The sequence below is a fragment of the Rhinopithecus roxellana genome, chromosome 13, assembly GCF_007565055.1.
Source record: "Rhinopithecus roxellana isolate Shanxi Qingling chromosome 13, ASM756505v1, whole genome shotgun sequence".
Lineage (NCBI taxonomy): Eukaryota > Metazoa > Chordata > Mammalia > Primates > Cercopithecidae > Rhinopithecus > Rhinopithecus roxellana.
In genome coordinates this window covers 64619046-64640775 of record NC_044561.1, presented here as the reverse complement: position 1 = coordinate 64640775, position 21730 = coordinate 64619046, and the positions used below count along the sequence as shown (strand labels likewise).

The 21730-nt window shown below is 31.2% G+C and overlaps 1 protein-coding gene across 5 annotated transcripts in view; it reads right to left on the bottom strand.

Annotated features, from left to right (window-relative positions):
• The window catches only part of NCAM2 (neural cell adhesion molecule 2), a 570822-nt gene that overhangs the window by 39721 nt on the left and 509371 nt on the right, over positions 1–21730 (bottom strand). Inside the window, exon 16 of one of the 5 annotated variants that reach the window (XM_030915248.1) lies at positions 17970–19791. The exons of the other annotated variants lie outside the window; for them this stretch is intronic. Within the exon in view, the coding sequence (XP_030771108.1) occupies positions 19685–19791 (107 nt within the window). The 3' untranslated portion in view covers positions 17970–19684. Of the gene's footprint in view, positions 1–17969; positions 19792–21730 lie in introns of those variants that run through there. 5 annotated transcript variants of the gene reach the window in all.

Genomic DNA, 21730 nt, shown 5'->3' with positions numbered 1-21730 from the left:
ATATACTCCCTAACATCAAATGATACATGGAAAATTTTGGCATAAGTCTATAGCAAATACATACATATATAATGAGGAAAAACTAAAGGAGATTAAAAAAATACCTTGCAACTTAAAATTCTATCTGGTGATATATAATCATGGGGGATGTTTCAGTTTGCTTTGTAGATTAAGGTCAATAGAAATGAATTCAACAATACTTTTGTGGAATGTTATGAAATGAAATTAAGTTCAGAATATTCTAAAACATACTCTTCAAAATTACCTCAAATTTGAATCATTTAAATAGTGGAACATTAATCCTACAATTAAATAAATTTGATACATTGATAGAACATTGAGAGAATTAATAACCATTCTTTAGAGTTTTAAAAAATATTTGTAGAAATTATCCATTATAAAGCATACCCAAAAAGTATCTTCTTTGAGAGGCATGTAGTTCAAAGTTTCACTAACTTCTATTCAAAATGGCTTGAGAAATACTTAATATAAAGTCTCAAAATGTTGAAAACATTAAATTTACTTAATATAGTCAAGCACAATAACTAGGCAAAATTTCTCTCATAAAATACTTCAGGCAGTAGAAATGTTTCCTCCAGGGGTTATAGTCTTTGTAAATATTTGGAGAGTATCTAATTACTCTCATTTACCAATTTCTAGGAAATTTATTATCAGTGTTGGACTTCATAGGCATACTTCTTAAAATATTGCTGATTCAGATTTGAATAGCTTTGTAAATTACTGAAGTAAAACTATCATGATTATAATTTTTAATATTTGAATTTGGTATACTGAAACTTAAAGGGCAATTTCTCAAAAATTACAAGAACACAGTCAATTAGTCTTGTTTTGATTGCATTTCTGGTGTGGAGAAAGGTGGAGCAGGCATCTTTCTGCAGCAGGGCTCCATCTAGGTCAGAATTGTCAGCTACTTAAGAAGTCAAACATCTGGATAATCCAAAGACTTTTGCAGCTACATAGCAAAAAAATAGAAGGAACATTAATCCATGTATGCTTCACAAAAATTGATTGACTGCCTAATAAAATAGTGCAGAATCAGAAGGGTTGCCAAAAATTTACTAAAATAGAATTAATAAAATTGACATAACTCTTTAGAATTATTATACTTCAATTTAAGTCCACATTTACTTAGGAAGCATTATAAATTCCCTTATATAATGTCATCCATTGAATAACAAAAGACATGACAAAGGAGCTAAGGGATATGATATTTGTATTAACAAAGGTATACTGGTAATACTAAGAAATGTTGTCAACATTATGGCAAAAATTTTGCATTATGGAAGATACATTCTGAGATAATACATATTTTTTCTTTTTTTAAATTTTTTTTTATTATACTTTAAGTTCTAGGGTACATGTGCATAACATGTAGGTTTGTTACATATGTATACTTGTGCCATGTTGGTGTGCTGCACCCATCAACTCGTCAGCACCCATCAATTCATCATTTATATCAGGTATAACTCCCAATGCAATCCCTCCCCCCTCCCCCCTCCCCATGATAGGCCCTGGTGTGTGATGTTCCCCTTCCCGAGTCCAAGTGATCTCATTGTTCAGTTCCCACCTATGAGTGAGAACATGCGGTGTTTGGTTTTCTGCTCTTGTGATAGTTTGCTAAGAATGATGGTTTCCAGCTGCATCCATGTCCCTACAAAGGACGCAAACTCATCCTTTTTTATGGCTGCATAGTATTCCATGGTGTATATGTGCCACATTTTCTTAATCCAGTCTGTCACAGATGGACATTTGGGTTGATTCCAAGTCTTTGCTATTGTGAATAGTGCCGCAATAAACATACGTGTGCATGTGTCTTTATAGCAGCATGATTTATAAACCTTTGGGTATATACCCAGTAGTGGGATGGCTGGGTCATATGGTACATCTAGTTCTAGATCCTTGAGGAATTGCCATACTGTTTTCCATAATGGTTGAACTAGTTTACAATCCCACCAACAGTGTAAAAGTGTTCCTATTTCTCCACATCCTCTCCAACACCTGTTGTTTCCTGACTTCTTCATGATTGCCATTCTAACTGGTGTGAGATGGTATCTCATTGTGGTTTTGATTTGCATTTCTCTGATGGTGAGTGATGATGAGCATAAGTAGAAAGCTGAAACTGGATCCTTTCCTACTCCTTATACGAAGATTAATTCAAGATGGATTAGAGACTTAAATGTTAGACCTAATATCATAAAAACCCTAGAAGAAAACCTAGGTAGTACCATTCAGGACATAGGCATGGGCAAGGACTTCATGTCTAAAACACCAAAAGCAACGGCAGCAAAAGCCAAAATTGACAAATGGGATCTAATGAAACTAAAGAGCTTCTGCACAGCAAAAGAAACTACCATCAGAGTGAACAGGCAACCTACAGAATGGGAGAAAATTTTTGCAATCTACTCATCTGACAAAGGGCTAATATCCAGAATCTACAAAGAACTCAAACAAATATACAAGAAAAAAACAAACAACCCCATCAAAAAGTGGGCAAAGGATATGAACAGACATTTCTCAAAAGAAGACATTCATACAGCCAACAGACACATGAAAAAATACATAGTTTTAAAGAAAAATGCATTGCACTAATTTAAAAGCCAATGGACATTTCTGAGGTTTATACAATGCTTCTTGTTGTGTTATGTTAGGCAAGCAGTCTACCAAGATTACCTGTTCCTTATAGACCTGAATATTATATTAAATTGATAAATTAAATATTTGTTTTGTGGCATTTTCCCTAGAATTCCCTTGAATATACAAAGAGTAAAATGTAGTTCAAAGAGTCAATGTGTAGTAGAATGTAGAAAGAGCCAATCAAAGCAGACTAGACTGGGTGGGCAAAATACTGTTTAAAAATATTTTTTTTTTAATTAAATGCTCACAGCTTTAAAAATGGTGAGGATATTGAGAATAAACTGTATTCATAATATTCCTCCAGTATGATACCAAACAGCATCCTTTACATTTCTTAACAGAAGCCACTTGTGAAGAAATAAAATAGTACTCTTTAACATTATGGAGTTGTGTAGAGAGATGTCTTATATTAATGAAACTTCCTATTTTCTACAGGGAAGACCACACTCGTTAGTCACAAACTTACTTACAAAATAGTTTAAATGAGTTAAGATTCATTCATGTTTGGACTTTGATAGACTTCTCTCAGTTAAACTACATAGATAATTAGAAATATATGTATAAATGTTATCTTTATATATTTGTGGGTGTTAAGAAAAAAATTATTCCAAAATATTTATCTTTATATATTTGAAAGAACATGAGTTTCAGTTCATATTTGCGTGTGTTGTAATTACAGGTATTAAAAAAGGAAAATGAAAATTTTGATTCATGCAACTTATAAAATTCACTGAATTTTATATGGAACCACTGATATTAGCAATCTGAGCACAATGCAAAACTATTTCCATTTCTCTGAACAGGTTTCTCTTCTGTATCACACCTGGGGCGGTCGGGGGGCTCTTGCATTTTTGCTACCTAGAGTGCATCCCTAAATGGATAGATTTATTCAATTTTAATTCACATGAAAACTCCCCATTTGAAAGAAGTGTTTGAACTTTTGAGGTCTCCAATTTCTAGTCAATACTCTTTTAACTGCATCAATTAGAGAAAAAAGAGAAAAATCATTGCAAATTTCAATAGCAAGGATGATTAATAGTAACATTTGACATTCATTCAAAATTAAAAAAAAATAAACAGCACACTCAAGAGCAACTATGATTGAATTTTATATTCTTCCTTCCTTCTAGAAAACTTTTAAAATTGTTTCCGGTATATGCCTAGAGAAGAGTATATGCTTCCAAGATGAGTGTTTTTATTTTAAATTATAAACAGGTAGTATTTTATAATATATGTTGAAATATGTAATGCACATTATAAAACAGAAAAATAAAAAGATGAGTTAATATAAATGCACTTGGAAATTCTAACATTTTAAATCTTCAGGATGAATTATATTTTTCACCCATTTTGTGGCCCATGTAATACAATTGGAAATATCTAAATAATATTGTTGTTTCATTCTCAGTTTCTTTATTGGTAGAATGGTGATATACATATCCAGTTATCTTAATGAAAATGGTCTTTTAGGCTCAAGCAGGAAAGTACTTAGGGAATTCCAAATCATTATACACATGTTATCATTTCATTTGTTAAACCTATTATTCTAAAAACATTCAGTTTAGAGTAGCTTCTTGTTACTTGTTATTTGCTTAGTGTAATTTTTTTTTAAAAAACTAGACCTTCTCCACTTTTATCCAAAACCTTCCCAGATTTTAGCAAGTATAAACATTTTATTTTAAAAGTTATTGTTATTGCCCAGGCACGGTAGCTCACACCTGTAATCCCAGCACTTTGGGAAGCTGAGGAGGGTGGATTATGAGGTCAGGATGTCGAAACCATTCTGGCTAACACGGTGAAACCCTGTTTCTACTAAAAGTACAAAAAATTAACTGGGCGTGGTGGCACGTGCCTGTAGTCCCAGCTACTTGGGAGGCTGAGGCAGGAGAATCGCTTGAACATGGGAGGTGGAGGTTGCAGTGAGCCAAGATCGCGCCACTGTACTCCAGCCTGGAGCGAGACTCTGTCTCAAACAAACAAACAAACAAAACATTATTGTTTTCGTGTTTAATATGTTATCTTCATTAAGGCCTAAGGCTTCAGATCATTTCCACCCTTCTACTTTTAGCTATCCATTTTACTGTGACCAGAATCAACAAGTTTAAAAATTTTTTAATATTATTCATTTTTTATTTGTTCACTTCTTGTATAGCAAATTTTGTTTTTGGTCATTGCTGTATTCCTAACTGCCACTTTAAAATTTTTCTTCATCTGTTTAAAACTGATGTGAAGATGGAGGAAGTCCATATAATTTACAAATGCTCTTATTGTCACTCATGTATGACTTTGGCTTTTGCACAGTTTTGAGATAAGGAGATACTGAGTTTTGGGAGGCATTCTCTTCTTCTATAATTCATTTTGCCCCTAGTACATTATTATGTCTTTGTGATCATTAACATATTTATTGTATTATTATTTTGTCCAATATTTTAGATCAATTCATCTTCATTGTAATAAAACATAAGATTATAACTTTTAAAAGATTGTTACAAAGTGAATCAAAATCACCTTCCCAAAATAAAGACTGTACTTCTTTTGTGTTCCAATCTTTTACTCCGGTATGTCTCGGCTCCCTCTGGGCAGCTCAGAGTATTCATGAGATTATAAAAAGGCATTACATCTTTCAGCGCCTTGACAAAATGCACTTATTAGCAACTTTTTAAAGTTCACTCAAGTTCACAGTCATCAGATATGAAACTGCTTACAGAAGTAATTGAATGAGAGCTGTATGGGTACAACATGTAATCTCCTGTATTTTTCAATGAATAATTTGAAAAGAAAAGGTATGTAATGCTAGTAATGGCTGTGATCGCTGTGAAAAGAGCATTGTTATCCATGAAGAGAAAACTGTAAAGAGTATCTTTTTGAGAGACTAAATTCTATAAAAGGAGTCTTGGAATATTAAAAATAATAATACTTAAAAACATTTAAAATCAAAATTGAATTATAGTTAGGAATACAGCACTTAATTTTATGAAATTACACCAGCTTATGGATGTTGTGTGGCCAGTTGGAGGGATTTTTATAGAATCATGCAAACGTTATTTACTCTATTTTCACATAGGTATATAATGAGTTTATTGGAACTCTTTATATATCTAGAAATAAATTATAAAAGTTTATGTTGGAGATTAATACACTGATGTAGATTGTATAAAATCATTTTACATAATTTTCCAGCTGTTTTGGTCCCTTACAATAATATTTAAAGCATCCACATATTATTTGGGGAATGCGAATACTTTAGATTTTAAAAATCCTGAGTAAAATTCATCAACAATTTTCAACATTACTTAAATATATAAGAAAAGGCTAATGTTTATTTATATATATTTTACATCTCAGGCTATTTTTGATACCTTTCGATAAGGTCTTTTTAATGTACCATTTTATGTGTACTTTGCTGAACAGTCTTGATGTAGACATTTTATTACTTACTACCACATTTCTTTTCACAGAATGCTCATTTTTTAAGGGGTAGATATATGTATTTTCCAACACTTATTCTTCAGTACTCAGTCTCCATTCTCTAATCTTTGAATGTTTTATCAAAATGTTCTGTTACACATATAAATAACTGTTTTGTAAATAAATTCAATGGCAATCGGAAATTTTCCTTCAAATCACTTCATAATCCTAGGAAGTTTATCAGGGATTCGGAACAGTAAAAAGGTAGCACTGATAAACCATATCGTTTTATTTGATTTTTTCTTAATATCTGATTCAGGGCAAGAAAAAGTTGCTGATTGAGAATATTTGGTTAAAAACAGGGGAACTGTGAACAAGTAGATTATATTAATGGCATTTATAATTGTAAAACTGTATACTTTTTAGAATTTCAACTTTTATTTTTGATGCAGGGGGTATATGTGCAGATTTCTTACATGTGAGTATGCATGATGCTGAGGTTTGGAAGTCATATCACCCTGAGAGTGAGCATACAGCCTGATTGATGGGTAGTTTTTTAACCCATACCCCACCCCCTAGTAGTCCGCAGTGTCTGCTGTCCCCGTATTTATGTCCATGTGTGCTCAATGCTTAGCTCCCAGTTATAAGTCAGAACATGTGATATTTTGTTTTCTGTTGCTGTGTTAATTTGCTTAGGATTATGGCCTCCAGCTCTATCTATGTTGCTGCAAAGGACATGAGTTCATTATTTTTATGGCTGTGTAGTATTAGATGGTACAGATGTGCCATATTTTCTTTATACAATCTACCACTGATAGGCACCTGGCTTGATTCCATGCTTTTGCTCTTGGACAGAATAGAAAACTCAAAGTAAAGCCACACACCTACAACCATCTCACCTACAACAAGGTCAACAAAAGCAAATGATGGGGAAATAACTCTCTATTCAATATATGATGCTGGGATAACTGGCCAGCCCAACGCAGAACATTTTATCTGGATCCCTACCTTTCACCATACAAAACTTTACTCAGAATGGAATAAAAACTTATATGTAAGGCCTCAGAGTATAAAAATCCTGGAGGACAACCTAAGAAATATTCTTCTTGACATTGGCCTTGGCAAGGAATTTTTGGCTAAATCTCCAAACGGAATCACAACAAAAACAAAAATAGATAAGTGGGACCTAATTAAACTAAAGAGCTTCTGTATAGCAAAATAAATGGTCAACAGGGCAAAGAGAAAATCTACAGAATGGGAGAAGATATTCACAAACAATGCATCCTACAAAGGTCCAATATCCAGAATCTATGGGGAATTTAAATCATTTAGCAATAAATGAATAATCCCATTAAAGAATACACAAAGGACATGGACAGACACTTCTCAAAAAGAAGATATACAAGTGGCTATTAAACATATGAAAAAATGCTCAGCATCATTAATCATCGGAAAAATGCAAATCAAAACCACACTGAGATAATATCTCACACCAATGAGAATAATCATTTTAAAAAGTCAAAAAATAACAGATGCTGGTGAGGCTGTAGAGAAAAGAAAATGCGTCTACACTGTTGATGGGAATGCAACTTAGTCCAGCCACTTGGAAAGCAGTCTGGAGAGTTCTCAAATAACTTAAAACAGAACTACCATTTGACCCAGTAATCCAATTACCACGTATCTACCTGAAAGATACAAATCATTCCACCAAAAAGACACGTGCACTTATATGTTCATCGTTGCGCCGTACTTTGTTGAAGAGCATGTTTTCATATATATATTATATATATATACATATTTCACATATATATACACACATGTACACTCGGTAATGTATTGGGAAGAGTAAGATATATCATTTAGAAATTAACATGCAGTGTAATTTATTGTTTACCTCTTGGCAAAAAAAAAAAATAATGTGAGGTTAGCAGATTAGAGGGAGAAGAATATAAATTAGTGGTCAATGGTCAAGGGAACATAATAAAGAAAATAATGTTTGAGATGGTTTTCAAGAATAAGAATCAGCTTCCCATTTGATGTAAGGAGTCCATTTTAATCTGAACATGGCTTGAATAAAAAAAGATGTATGAAACTGTGTGTGATTCTGAGATTAGAAAACATATATGGATATTAGAGGTGATTGGTGGGCGTTGGGATTTTAGTGGTGAAGGGTGCTGTTAAAGAAGTTGGAGTTTGCAAGTGAATTCAGTAACAAATAAATAGATCAATCAAATCAAAATTGACAAACAGCGCCAAAAACAAACTAGAAATTGTGATCATTTTCCAACAGATGGTAGGGAGTTATTGGAGGGAAGCAGAATCTGCCGCAATCGTTTGGAAAGAGCCAGAGGAGGCCTGGGCTATGGTAATGACTGTTAAATGTCTGTCCAGTCTTCCTTCTCTCCTATTCCACGCCCATTTCCACACACCATATAAGAATAAGAACTCCTTGGATAATGTTTGGATTGAAGAGGTGAGGAATTAAATAGACAGTCTCTTATATGTGATTAGTTATTGAATTAACATTACATAATTAAGGTCTATCGGTATATTTTAAAAATAGAAACTAAAAGGCCGGGCACGGTGACTCACGCCTGTAATCCCAGCACTTTAGGAGGCCGAGGCGGGCGGATCACGAGGTCTGGAGATCGAGACCATCCTGGCTAACACGGTGAAACCACGTCTCTACTAAAAATACAAAAAACTAGCCGGGCGTGGTGGCGGCGCCTGTAGTCCCAGCTACTCGGGAGGCTGAGGCAGGAGAATGGCGGAAACCCGGGAGGCGGAGCTTGCAGTGAGCTGAGATCCGGCCACTGCACTCACGCCTGGGCAACCGAGCCAGACTCCGTCTCAAAAAAAAAAAAAAAAAAAAAAAAGAAACTAAATAAGATAAAAATACTATGAAATTATATAATATATATGTTTATATTTATGTATAACTATTCTATATATATATTTTTGGAATGGTGTTTTAAGTAGTCCACCATGGTCACCCTGCTTTTTAAAATATCTACAGAATCCCTCTTACAGTTTTAGCTATCTTTTTAGAACAATCTTATGTAACAAGTGAGCCACTAAAATATAAAGTTATTATGCTTGTACAGAAATGTTGATGAGAACTTGTCAAATTCCTGTTATCCTTTAACAGATGTTAACATAAGAAAAAGAATGAAAATGAGCTGTGCTTACTTTGAAAAAATATTGGGTAAAACAAAATCGTTCATAACAGCTCTTTTGTGATAAATATTACAAAGTACTAAAAATTTTAGAAATAAGTATTTTAAAATATCCTTTTAATAAATCTGGTACAACTGTAAACCATGACGAATTATAAAATATCTAAAGTCCTTGCACAACAAAATATCTATTATCTTAACTACACTGACATTTCAAATTATTATGTATGTTGGAACTGAGATCATTTTGGCACAAAGCTCACCAAACATGGCATAAAAGAGCATATAAAATATCTTTTGTGTTCTTTAGTTATCCATTTGAATTGCTCCCTTTGATATTTACTATATCTCACTAACTCTAAACTTTTCCATATACTGTTTAAATTTGGTTATATGTCTGGTTGACTTTGATGGATGCAATTTGTTTGCTATAAAACAACGAGTGTTTTTATTGATTAGTAGAAAAGGCAGCTTCAAAGATTTGCATGAATATGACCCAAACATGTATTAGCTAGTATAAAAGAACTGAATAATTTTATATTTGGTTCTTTGTTTAATCCCCTACCTGACCAATTTTATTTTTCTGTCAACATTGAAAGGCTGCTCCATATATAGAAAATGAAAAATACCTTTTCATTGTACAAAGAGAAAATTATTTTCTTAGACTATACTACAAAATTGAAACATATCTCTATATGATTATACTCCAGTTCATATTTTATAATTTGTTTTTGAAAGTCCAAATTGTTTAATTTTCTCCAAAATAAGATTCCTATTTATAAAACTTCTAAGTTTTCTAAACATGAAACAGAATAAATGAATAATGTGGACAAATACATAGAAGATATATATTATTATTTTTCTTGGAATCTATGGTAATATATTAAGATGTTTACAGTTTTCAGTTTGAGATACTCACTGTATGCTATCTTAGATATTTCAATTTCTGCTCAGAGCTATACGAAAAACATCAATTCCACATTATTAAAACTACATATTTTAAACATGTAGGGTTCCCTATAAATGTCTACTATTATATAATACATCTAAATTAAGACATTTTATGCTATCAGCTATCAAACTATGAAAAGACATGTAGAAAACTTAAATGCACATTACTAATTGAAAGAAGTCAATTTGCAAAGATTACATAATAGAAAACTGCGACCAAGTAACATTCTGGAAAAGGCAAACCTAGGAAATAGTAAAAAGATCAGTGATTGCCAGGAACTAGTGGAGAAAGGAGGGAGGAATAGATGGAACACAGAGGATTTTTAGGACAGTGAATTTATTCTGTATGGTACCAAAATGGTGATACAGGTCATTATTAATTTATTGAAATCCATAAAATATACAACACCAAGTATGCACCCTAATGTAAACTGTAAACTTTGGGTGATTACAATGTGCCGCTGTGGGTTCATCAACTGTAACAGGTACCACTTGGGTGTGAGATATTGATAATCAGGAAGGTTATGCCTGACTGGGGTAGATGGTATATGGGAGCCCTCCCTAGTTTCCATTCAATCTTGGTGTAAATCTAAAAGTGTTTGAAAAACTAAAGTGTATTGAAAAGGGAAAACATGCAATGGTGCTATCTCTATTACCTGCGTGGAAATGGCTACTATGCCTAGATTGATTGAGGATCTCCTATAAAAACAACTTTTACTTTTCTGTCCTTTAACAACTAAAAAAACTCCACATATTAAGTGAGAAGTAACTCATCTAGGTGTTTTAAATGTTTTTAGTTTCCTGTTTTTATGTAATAGAACTCAGCAGTGAACCATACCGCGGCCTATTTTGGATAAGTATTTTTCCCTGCTCACTGAAACTTCTTTCACGACTGAGCCATTTGACAGAACCATGAGTCACAGGCTACGATATAAAAATTCCATACAAATTTTAATGTTTTCTACTAACATGCACTAAGAAATAGGATGTTTTTCAAGAGCCATGGGTAGTTTGCATTTCACATTACGTGTGACAGCTATATCCCATTCAGCTATTGTGAAATTATATTCTAGAAACAACAGCAAAATTTAGGTGTGTTGTTCATGGATTATTTAAAACAGAAATGCCAATTTGAAGATAATTTACTTTTTATTGAACCACATTTAAACAGAAAAAATAAAGTCCTCTATCTTGAATACTTGTTTTTAACATTTTGTTTCTCTTTGTAATATTAAATAAGAAATCAGTAGAGAAACAAACACATAGCTGCTACGCAAATTATAAGTGTTGAAACTATTTATTTTGAATTCTTAAAATAAAAAGGATGCATATTGAGATGAAAATATCTTACTTTTAGTGGACAGTAAATAAAAATATCATCTTATATTAATTAAAAATTACCTATCTCTACCAACAATGTAAATAAATAATTTAGTAAGGTGTTATCAAAATATGTGTAAAAAACAAGAAAGTGATTAAAATTTAATTTGATATTCACTGAAAACCATAAACTTAACGTGTGCTTTTTACCTTGGTCATGGGGAAGCAGCTATACATAAAAGTTTGAGTGAGAAGGATAAAAGCTGACTAATAGAAATACTGTGATGAATGGAAGAAACTGTGGTTGCTGTACACATAGCCTTTCCTCTGACACACACGGATTTTTTGCTGTTGTTGCTCTCCACAATCCAATCAAGAAAACAGCAAAGGAACTAGGCCTAAGACATAGGACCGTATAACTTATAGGCCGGAAATTTACTGGTACCAACTTTGATTTACTGTAATACAACAAAGATAGGAGGAAAACTGAGAATCGAAGTTGCTTGACTATGTCGATGACTATTTGCTTTTTCTGATCCTCAGTTTGTTGATATAATAAAATAATAGAGTTTGGTTCCAATAGCTTCAGATTTTCTCAAATCTCTTTAGTTTCTTCACAATGGCCCAGAATAGTAGGACAATAAAACATTAATAAAGTAATATATATTTACTCTAACAATAATCATAAAAATTCCTAAGAATTCCCAGATACCCTGCATTTGATATCATCCTATTGTCAAGGGGCTTCAGGAAAAATAAAAATGAAAATAATAAAAAGAAACAACTGTTCTGGTGTATGTTTCAAACTACTATAACTATTGTATCATTTAAAAGAAGTATAAATATTACAATATATAAAACTTATATATGTTGTATTAAAATTTTCATTTTGAAATATACACAAGCATGTCTCAAAAGGTGTATAATAATGTTTATTTTAAAATATACATTTCAGACTGGACTGCCATGGAATAAGAGAAATTAAATATGCTCCAAAACAATCCAAATCCTGAAAATGATAATTTTCTCTTTTGAATTTTGACATTATTTTATATTCATCAGGCAATGAAACATTTTGCTCTAAGAGAAAAATATGACTTTTCTGTTTATATCTATGCCAAAAGTTATTTTTACACTATAAAAGCTAATTAAATAATTTTATATTACTTATAGTATTATTCCAAAATTTCAACTCTTACTATTTTTGTTTCATACCTTTGCAGTGGATAAGCACAGAATGTTAATCATTTTCTGCAACTTTATTCATTTGGTGTCCAAAACAAAAGAAAGGACTGTAATGGATGAACCAAAGGAATTGGAGAAAAATCACTTTATGTGTTTATATTTCCTTTATGGACTTTTGCTAGCAACGGAGATTAATTAATAATCTTTACATTACTGAAATTATTAATTATGTTCATGTGCTTTATTGAAATATATGATTATTTTGGCCTCTCACCAGAGATCAATGTTTTCATGAAGACACTAGAACAAGTTTACAATGGAAGTAACAATGTTTGATATTGTCACCAAATTATTTTTATAATATACAATTGTGATGAATCTGCTGATGATGTATGGGTTATCCAAAAATTGAATAACTTAATGAGTATAAGTTTATTACCTGTTCCTAAGTAAATAAATGTTTATGTTAAATTTGATCAAGTTAGATATGACAACACTCAACAAGGACAAAAAAGGTTGTACCAGTAATAAAGAAAACACGTATAACAAAGCTTTTCCTCAGTTTTCTTTATTACAACAATGGAGACACAGAGGTACAGAAAATAAAATGACATTTAATATACTATGAAACACATGCATAGGATTACACAAAGTGCTGGATATTATGTTGAGGGTTTTAAATAAGATGATACTGAGGACAATACACTTATAACATACTTTTTTTCAAGAAAATAAGCTACGATGAAAACGAATGCAATTAAAATGATCAGAAATACTTTAAAACAGAAGCGCTACACATAACATCAATGAAAATGTGAGAGAAAAATATTCTTGAAGGAGGTACATGAATTGTGTACACTATTTAAAAAGGTAGTTTTAATTGCTTACTTTTTAGGAAAAAATAAGACTAGCTAGATTTATGTATGGCCCCTATTCAGTACATATACAGAATAAAAATAAAAATATATTTTCTGAAAAGGAAGTTTTATGTCTCATTATCATGCATTCTTTTTAGTGTGTAACATATTTTTACTAACTAAAATGAAATAAAAAAGAATAACTGAATTTAGCTTAAGCATACATAGTTTCAGAGCTTTCAATACATCTAAATTCAATAAAACCAATATTAGATTAGTTCACACTTAAAATGAAGTTTTATTCTACTTGGATGAAAGTATCCTTTAAAAGTAGATAAAATAATAGTCTACCAACAAAGGAGATGAAATGCAATTAAGACCATCTCAGATATACTAATAGAATTCTTAAATATATTTATTTTTTATATTTCTTGGGTTTTTTTTTTTTTTTTTGGTTTTACAGACTATTAGCTAATACAGATGTTATAGACTATTCCAGGCTATGTGCAACATTTACTGACAGTTTAGCCTTGGAAATTAGTTAATAACCAGGGAATATGTTGAATTATTACAGGAGATCTTTGTTGAGTCCTTAATTTTAGATTACAAAACTAAAGGTTTTTGGAAAACAAAGCATGGATATTAAACTCTCATCTTTGTCTAATTTTGAAAGAAAATAAAACTAGATTTAAACTTAGGGAACGTTTTCCTTAGATAAAAATTGGGATTATGTAAATATAACACATAGAAGGAATACTACAACTTTATATTTAAAAGACAAAGCATATTAACTTTAGAATAATACTCTGATTTATATGGTAATTGGTCAGAGAATGAGTTAATAAGTGTTAATTTTTTTCTTTAGTTAAGTACCAAAATTTACTGTGGAAATATATTCTGCATATTATGTTTAACTATCAAATATTAATGATTAAACAATACTATTTATGAGATTAATTTGGAAATGCCTTGTCACCAATTTCAACTTAAATTATAATAATTTTAAAGACAATTTGTAGAATATTTGTATATTCAGTCATTTGAAATATGCAGATTTCAGCTATCTCTCCAATATATTAGATTTGCTGAAGCTTTTATGACATATTCCTGTACCACAACGGTAGGATTTTAAAATTTACAAACATTGAACAGAAACATAATAGAAGAAATATATTCCATTTATTCATGGCCAAAAGTTTAGAAAGGAAGCATAAAAGAGACAGAGAGAGAGAGAGGGAGAGAGAGAGAACAAAAGAGAGAAATGGAAAGAAAGAGAAAGGAGGAAGAGACAGAAATAGAGAAAGAGGGAGAAAATTAAAAAGAAAGAATTATAAGAAAGTAAGCAAGGATAAAAGAAAATAAATTTTAAAAAAAGTGAAAACTTGAGGCCGGCCACAGTGGCTCAGGCCTGTAATCCCAGCACGTTGGGACGCTGAAGCAGGAGGATCAATTGAGTTCAGGAGATCCAGACCATCCTGGGCAACATGGTGAAACCCGGTCTCTACTAAAAATACAAAAATTAGCCAGGCGTGGTGGCTGCGTGCCTGTAAAGCCTGTAATCCCAGCTACTAGGCAGGCCGAGGCATGAGTATTGCTTGTACACAGGAGGCGGAGGTGCCAGTGAGCTGAGATCAGGCCACTGCACTCCAGTTTGGGAGACAAAGCAAGAGTCTTGTCTCAAGAAAATAAATACATAAATAAATTTAAAAAATTAAAATAAAAAAAGAAAACATAATTAAATTGGACTTATTAAAAGATCATTTAAAGGATGTTACGTTATCTCTTGCGTAGATTAATCACGATAAACACATAAAGTTTACACATTTAGGTATGGTCAACATTATACTTTATCTTTATTCAGTGAGTGAAATCATAATACAAAAGGGCTAAACAAAAATATATGTGATAATATTTAGTGTAAATAATACCAGAATTGATCATTTCAAGCTCTTAATGTTGCATATATTATATTAATATCAAATTTAAACCTTTAAAGAAAATTTTACATGACTAGGGATATTTCTTAATTGCTACAAACTTAAAGGTTATCATGCATAATACTGGCTATTATTCTTGAAAGTTAGACCCAAATATATCGTATTATTGTATTGATATCCGTATCTATCTTGGATTATTAAAATAATTTGTAATTTTAAGGTTTTATTTATCCATTATTGGTGTAAATATACCATATTAATATTTAAAATTATTTTTATGTATCTAAGAATACCTCCAGATTCAGAAGTTCATGGGTTAATTCTTTCTTGTATATTTCATTTAATATAAATGACTAATCATAAATTTAATTGTACATGGTTGAAACTACCTTGGAATTTTTTGTGTTTTAGCCTTAATTTAAATCAAACATATTGAATTGAGTATTCTTATACAGAAAATGTTAGAATTAAATTATAATGGTTTCCCAATTGACCGAAATTGCATATTATTGTGTGTAACGTGCACTATGATGCATACTTGTAACTTTATTAATTTAAAAAGAACTTGAATATTTAAAAATCAAATTTGCAATAAAATTATTTGTCTTTATATGTATTTGCTATATATAAGTGAAAATTGCATATATATTAAACATCAATCTAATCCCTTCTATATATATGCATATTTAAAATGTTTACATATTTTAATTTCAATCTTGTTCATGTATACCAGTAATGAAGGCATATATGTGCATTTGCAAAATGCTTCTGGAAATAATATGAGTATAGAGTTTATAAAATTAAACTTAGTCTGTCCTAATGACCTATAGTATTAGGAAGGAAATGAACAAAAATAGCAACTTATCTAAGGTTTTTCCATGTAATAATACATTTTATAGGAAATAATTTACTGCTGCCTCCTAGGCATACTGTTAGCATATCTGAAACACGGTACTTGTGGGTCTTATTGTGAACTGATAAGTAATTACAGTTTTGATTGGGGTAGGGAGGCCAGTAACATTGATTGTAAAATGGAGGAAAGAAGATGGACTAGAAGAGATTGGAAGGAGAAAGAAGGAGATATCCAGATCTATACTTTAAAAATCCTGATATTCTACATGCAGATAATGGCAATCATGCATAGGTAAATCAATCTAGCTTCATAACTGGTACAATATGGTCAAAACAATCTTTTGAAATATTTTTACAGTGAACAATACAATACACACACCACTGGACATAGACATATATTTCTGATTATATATAATGACTAATCTTACACTCACCTTAACACAGAAGTTCAAATGTATACATCTTCAGAGACAGAATTTTATGTAAAACTCCATTGTATGAAAAAAAAGCATTGGATGATGCTAGAAGATACTTAAAATAAGTTTAAATCTTTATGTCTTGCTTACCAGTAATCACATTTACTTAGATGTGTAGACAGATGCAATACTAGTAAGGCCAAAAAAGTAACAAACTCATTTTTAAAATAAAAAAGTAAACTATCTGATTTTTATGGTTGCCTATAGCAACAGTAATGTTCAGATAATAAAAAAGATAACTCAGCAACACATATTATTAAGACTTTTTAAAAATGCTAGGATGTAAAATGTCTAAGGTTTTATTGACTGGAATGCAATAGCTTTATTGTTTAGTTTTGTACTTCTTAATTTCTTACAGAAATAAGGCAAAGCAGAAAGCCTATTATTTTAGCATCTCTGAGAATATTTTTAAAAGTATTTATGCATATCTCAGAGTAGTGAAAGAGGTGTTCATCTAAGAGTAAACATTTGGCCAAATGACAGACTGCTTAAAAAGTTAAGGACTAAAAACTGGATCCACACTTAGATGTTTAAAATCTAATGGACAACTCTTTAAATGTATATAACTCTGCTAACATAATATAATTTTAATATTAGGATCTTTTCAAAATGCCAAATTGATATATCTTACTTCTGTGTATACCTCACTTTGAATGTTCTTTATATCACTTAGTGACCTTGAGTTATGACATGTAAAACTTCAAGATAAATAAACTTCGCACTAACTTGCTAAATAAGTATTCCATGATCTCCAAAAAAAATTTTGTCATTCCTTAGTCAATATAATTTCTACATGAATTCTCACAGAAATGTCTCTAATTTATTGGAAAGATCAAGTAAGGTTATAAGGAATGTGAAAAACAATTTCTGGAGGTGTTACTAGAAATCTTTTCTCAACGCTTTCTACAAATTAGTAATCAACATAAATTCTTCAGTCTCAAATATCAAGAAATTTAATAAGCAATAATAGTTATTTAATAAATGGAATATTGGCTATGGTGATTTAAAAACAAAACTTTCCCTATAAACAGATTATATTTCCATAATGTGTGAATTGAGATATTGTTTTGTCTTAGAAAGGGAGAAAGGAGGGAAGCAGAAGTGGTTTTTTTTGTTTTGTTTTTTTTTTTTTTTGAGACGGAGTCTCACTGTGTTGCCCAGGCTGGACTGCAGTGGCAAGATCTCAGCTCACTGCAAGCTCCGCCTCCTGGGTTCAGGCCATTCTCCTACCTCAGCCTCAGGAGTAGCTGGGACTACAGGTGCCGCCACCACGCCTAGATAATTTTTTGTATTTTTAGTAGAGACGGGGTTTCACCGTGTTAGCCAGGATGGTCTCGATCTCCTGACCTCGTGATCTGCCCGCCTGAGCCTCCCAAAGTGCTGGGATTACAGGCGTGAGCCACCGCGCCCAGCTGGCCAGAAGTGTGTTTTATCGGTTGGTGGGTTGCTTCTGCAGTCTACAGGTCTATCACCAGATTACAAGAAAGGATAGCAGTTGACAGCTAAGAGTTTGGAAAAGATAAGTTAAAAGACAATCTACTATGAAAGGGAGGCCTAGCCCTCATATAAAAAGATTCTGTAGCTTTCTCTTTAAAAAGAGACAGGAAAAATATTTCTGTTCAACAAAATAATTGCTTTTGATGAATGAATCACAAAGTCCAGAATCCAATCATTTGGTTTACCGAGTATGTTACAGTCACTTTTATGCATATATGTAAATCCGGTTGTTTCCTATTGTCCACAATAAGTAGTAAAAGTCACTTGTTGAGATGTGGTTGCAAGTGAAAAACACAAACACTCTTTTTTTGTTTTGAAATTACTTGAGTAAAGATTACTTAAGTGAAAATTGCATATTCACATAATGAAAATTTGCAAAAACCAAAAATCATTCTTCATGCTACTCCCTCAAATTGAAATTCCTTTGAAATCTGGAATCTAGTTCCAATCTCAATTTCCTCCCATCTTGATTTCAACTTCTTGAAAGGATTGTCTACAATATTTTCTTCTCTCTCTTTAATGCTTGCAAAGATTCTGACTCTCAGATGTCCAGAAAAATGTAATAAATAACTACCTATGTTAGAACAACAGGACTTGAGGTCAGCTCAAAACATAATCTAAATCCAGTGAATTGGGTGTAACTTTTTAGACATGTTCAAATTTAATTTAATATTCATTCTGGGAAAATTGCATGCTATTTTCACTTAATATAAAAAAATTAATTGGTATTCAAATTTAAAATAGGGAACTTTCACATTTATTCCTTAAGACATTTTAGTTCAACAAAGGGAAAATAAACAATACAATTGGGATACGCATCTAATAAAATATAATGCCTATGTTTTTATATAAATAGTAAACACATTGAAATATTAGAAATGTTCATAAAGCTGGAAACTTAACACTTAAAAGTAACAGTAAAAAAGCAATAGAAGTGATCCACAATTCTACATAATAAAATTATGATTTTCACGAAGTATGGCCATGGATATTTAATTATTTGCAAAATAATAATGAAAGATGAGATGTAGCAAAGGTTTACGTTTCAAGTACAAGTGACATGATATTTAACAAGGTCAACTTTAGGAATTAATGGAAACTTTAGAATAAAGTATGTTATGCGGTGAACTGGTAGCTGAAAGTAACAATCCCGATTGAATCTCCTTCATTGACTTTCTGACAAATTATCCACTTAAAAGGTTGACAATAGGGGGAAGGGGAAAAAGCTTAATCATTCATGGGTGAAGATACATGCATAATTAATTGGACCTTAGAAAATATTTTATTATAATTTTAGATTAGCCTTGTTATTACTTTTTAAAAAAATTTTCAGGGCATAAAAGGATATATCATATGATATAACAATGACATTAAAACACACAAGACAAACTTATGGCTATAATGAAAGAAAACCCAGCAGCATTCAGCTGCCATGACTGGCTTCCATTTTCGCCTTTATTCGCTTCACAGCATTTATCTGCATGATGAAAATTGTTTTTGAAAATAGAATAAGAATGAAATAATTAAGAAAATAAAGAGTAGAGTTACAAACGAGAAAATAAAAAGAGAAAAAACATGACAGCAGGAAAGAAAAAAAGAGAAAATAATTAATGCAAGATTTACACAAAGTCATTAATAATTAATGCAAACCTACAGAAAATACTTTGATACAAGCCAAGAATGGCTAAAATCGTGTATAAAACATTTCTATATATTGTCACATACTAAAAACAGACAAAGGTCGATATTGACGTTTATTCTGATTACTCAGACATTAATTCTGTCATTGATCCTTTACCCGTAAATATCTTTCATTTATAAGTTGAAAATATAAATAACAAGGGAAAAGTCACCAGTCATTTTTCTGTGCTACTGGTGAATTCACAGAGCTACTTTTAATATAAGCTCAATATATCCTACAATGGTTGATGGTAATTTTTTCTACCATGATTTCTTAGAATATATGTAATAAAAGCAGTTACATTTTAATAATAAACAATCTACTAACAAATATAAGTGAAAATTGCATATTCACATAATGAAAATTTGCAATAAGCATAGAAGCTAGAAGCATTAACCTATTGGCCATAGGCAAACTCCAGACAAATGTCACTGCACCTCTTTTAAAACAATTTTAGGAACCAAAGATTATAAAAATAATTTTTAGACCTACTTTTTCATTACATGCTAAACTACAGAAATACTGTTGCAGGTGTAGTATCAGTATTTAGGTTAGACTGAAAATTCCAGATTCCAGAGAATTAAGATGAAATTTCCCCAGGTAATTGGACTTCTATTTCACCACTGTTTTAGAATTTTGAAACTTATGTTCTAAAACAACCATAAATTTAACCCTAATATAATATTTTCATATTCACCATGTGCTTGAATGTTGTTTTCTGTTCATGTTGAATTATCTAGTGATGAAAGATTTAGTGCTTGAAACTAGAGTGGAGGTCATCAAAATAATTTTACTGTATGGTTCATTGGAAGCACAAATTAAAAACCCATGAAAGTACAAAGTAACTGAAATATTTTAGCAATATTTTTTGTGGTGATTCATATTTTTTAGCATGTTAAATCTAAACAACTATTTTGTATGTATAATGTATGCATTACATGTTCCCAGAGGGTAGAATTATTTTATCATTGGATATAAAAAATGTTGAATAGAATTACTGTCATCAAATTATATTGAATAGTCAATATTAAAATTAGACATGTCTTCAGGAAAAAGAGGAAGTAATTACTGAAAGATACTAAGGTCTTTTTTGGTTAAATACAAATGTTATTAAACATGTGGCAGGCCAAAAAAAATGGTGAAAATGTTTTTCAAAGTAAGTTTATTTATTTCCAAGGATTTTTTTTAAACATTAGATTATATCCAGTTCCGCAGTTTAGTAGTATTTTTAGTCATTAAAATTATACAACAAATCAATAAATGCCATGCTATCAGCCTTGAAATCCATATGGTAATCATTTTATAATAATTAATCTGCTATAGTTTCCCAATATTCTTGTTCCTTATAAAATAAGATGGAGTTATGCTGCATGAATATTCCAAAAAGGAACATGATTGATTATGGAAACTCTGTTTTCATATAAATCAAAATACATTTTCAAAATAAGCACATCTTTAATAAGAACTAAAAAATGAAAAATATTAATAATTACAAAATTTTTAAAAAACAATTATAAACTAATAAGAAATGTAGTCTCCAGTAGCATATTTACAAGAAAAATTATTATTATCAATGTAATATTTTATATGACTATAAAGGGAGTAGGTGGAAAAAAAAAGAAAAAATAGTGCTTTAGTCCAACAAATAAATGTTCTCTAGACTTAGCCTATTGTTTGCAAAAAGTTAAATATACCTAATGCACATAAGTAATGGGTTTTTAAATTCAAAATTCCA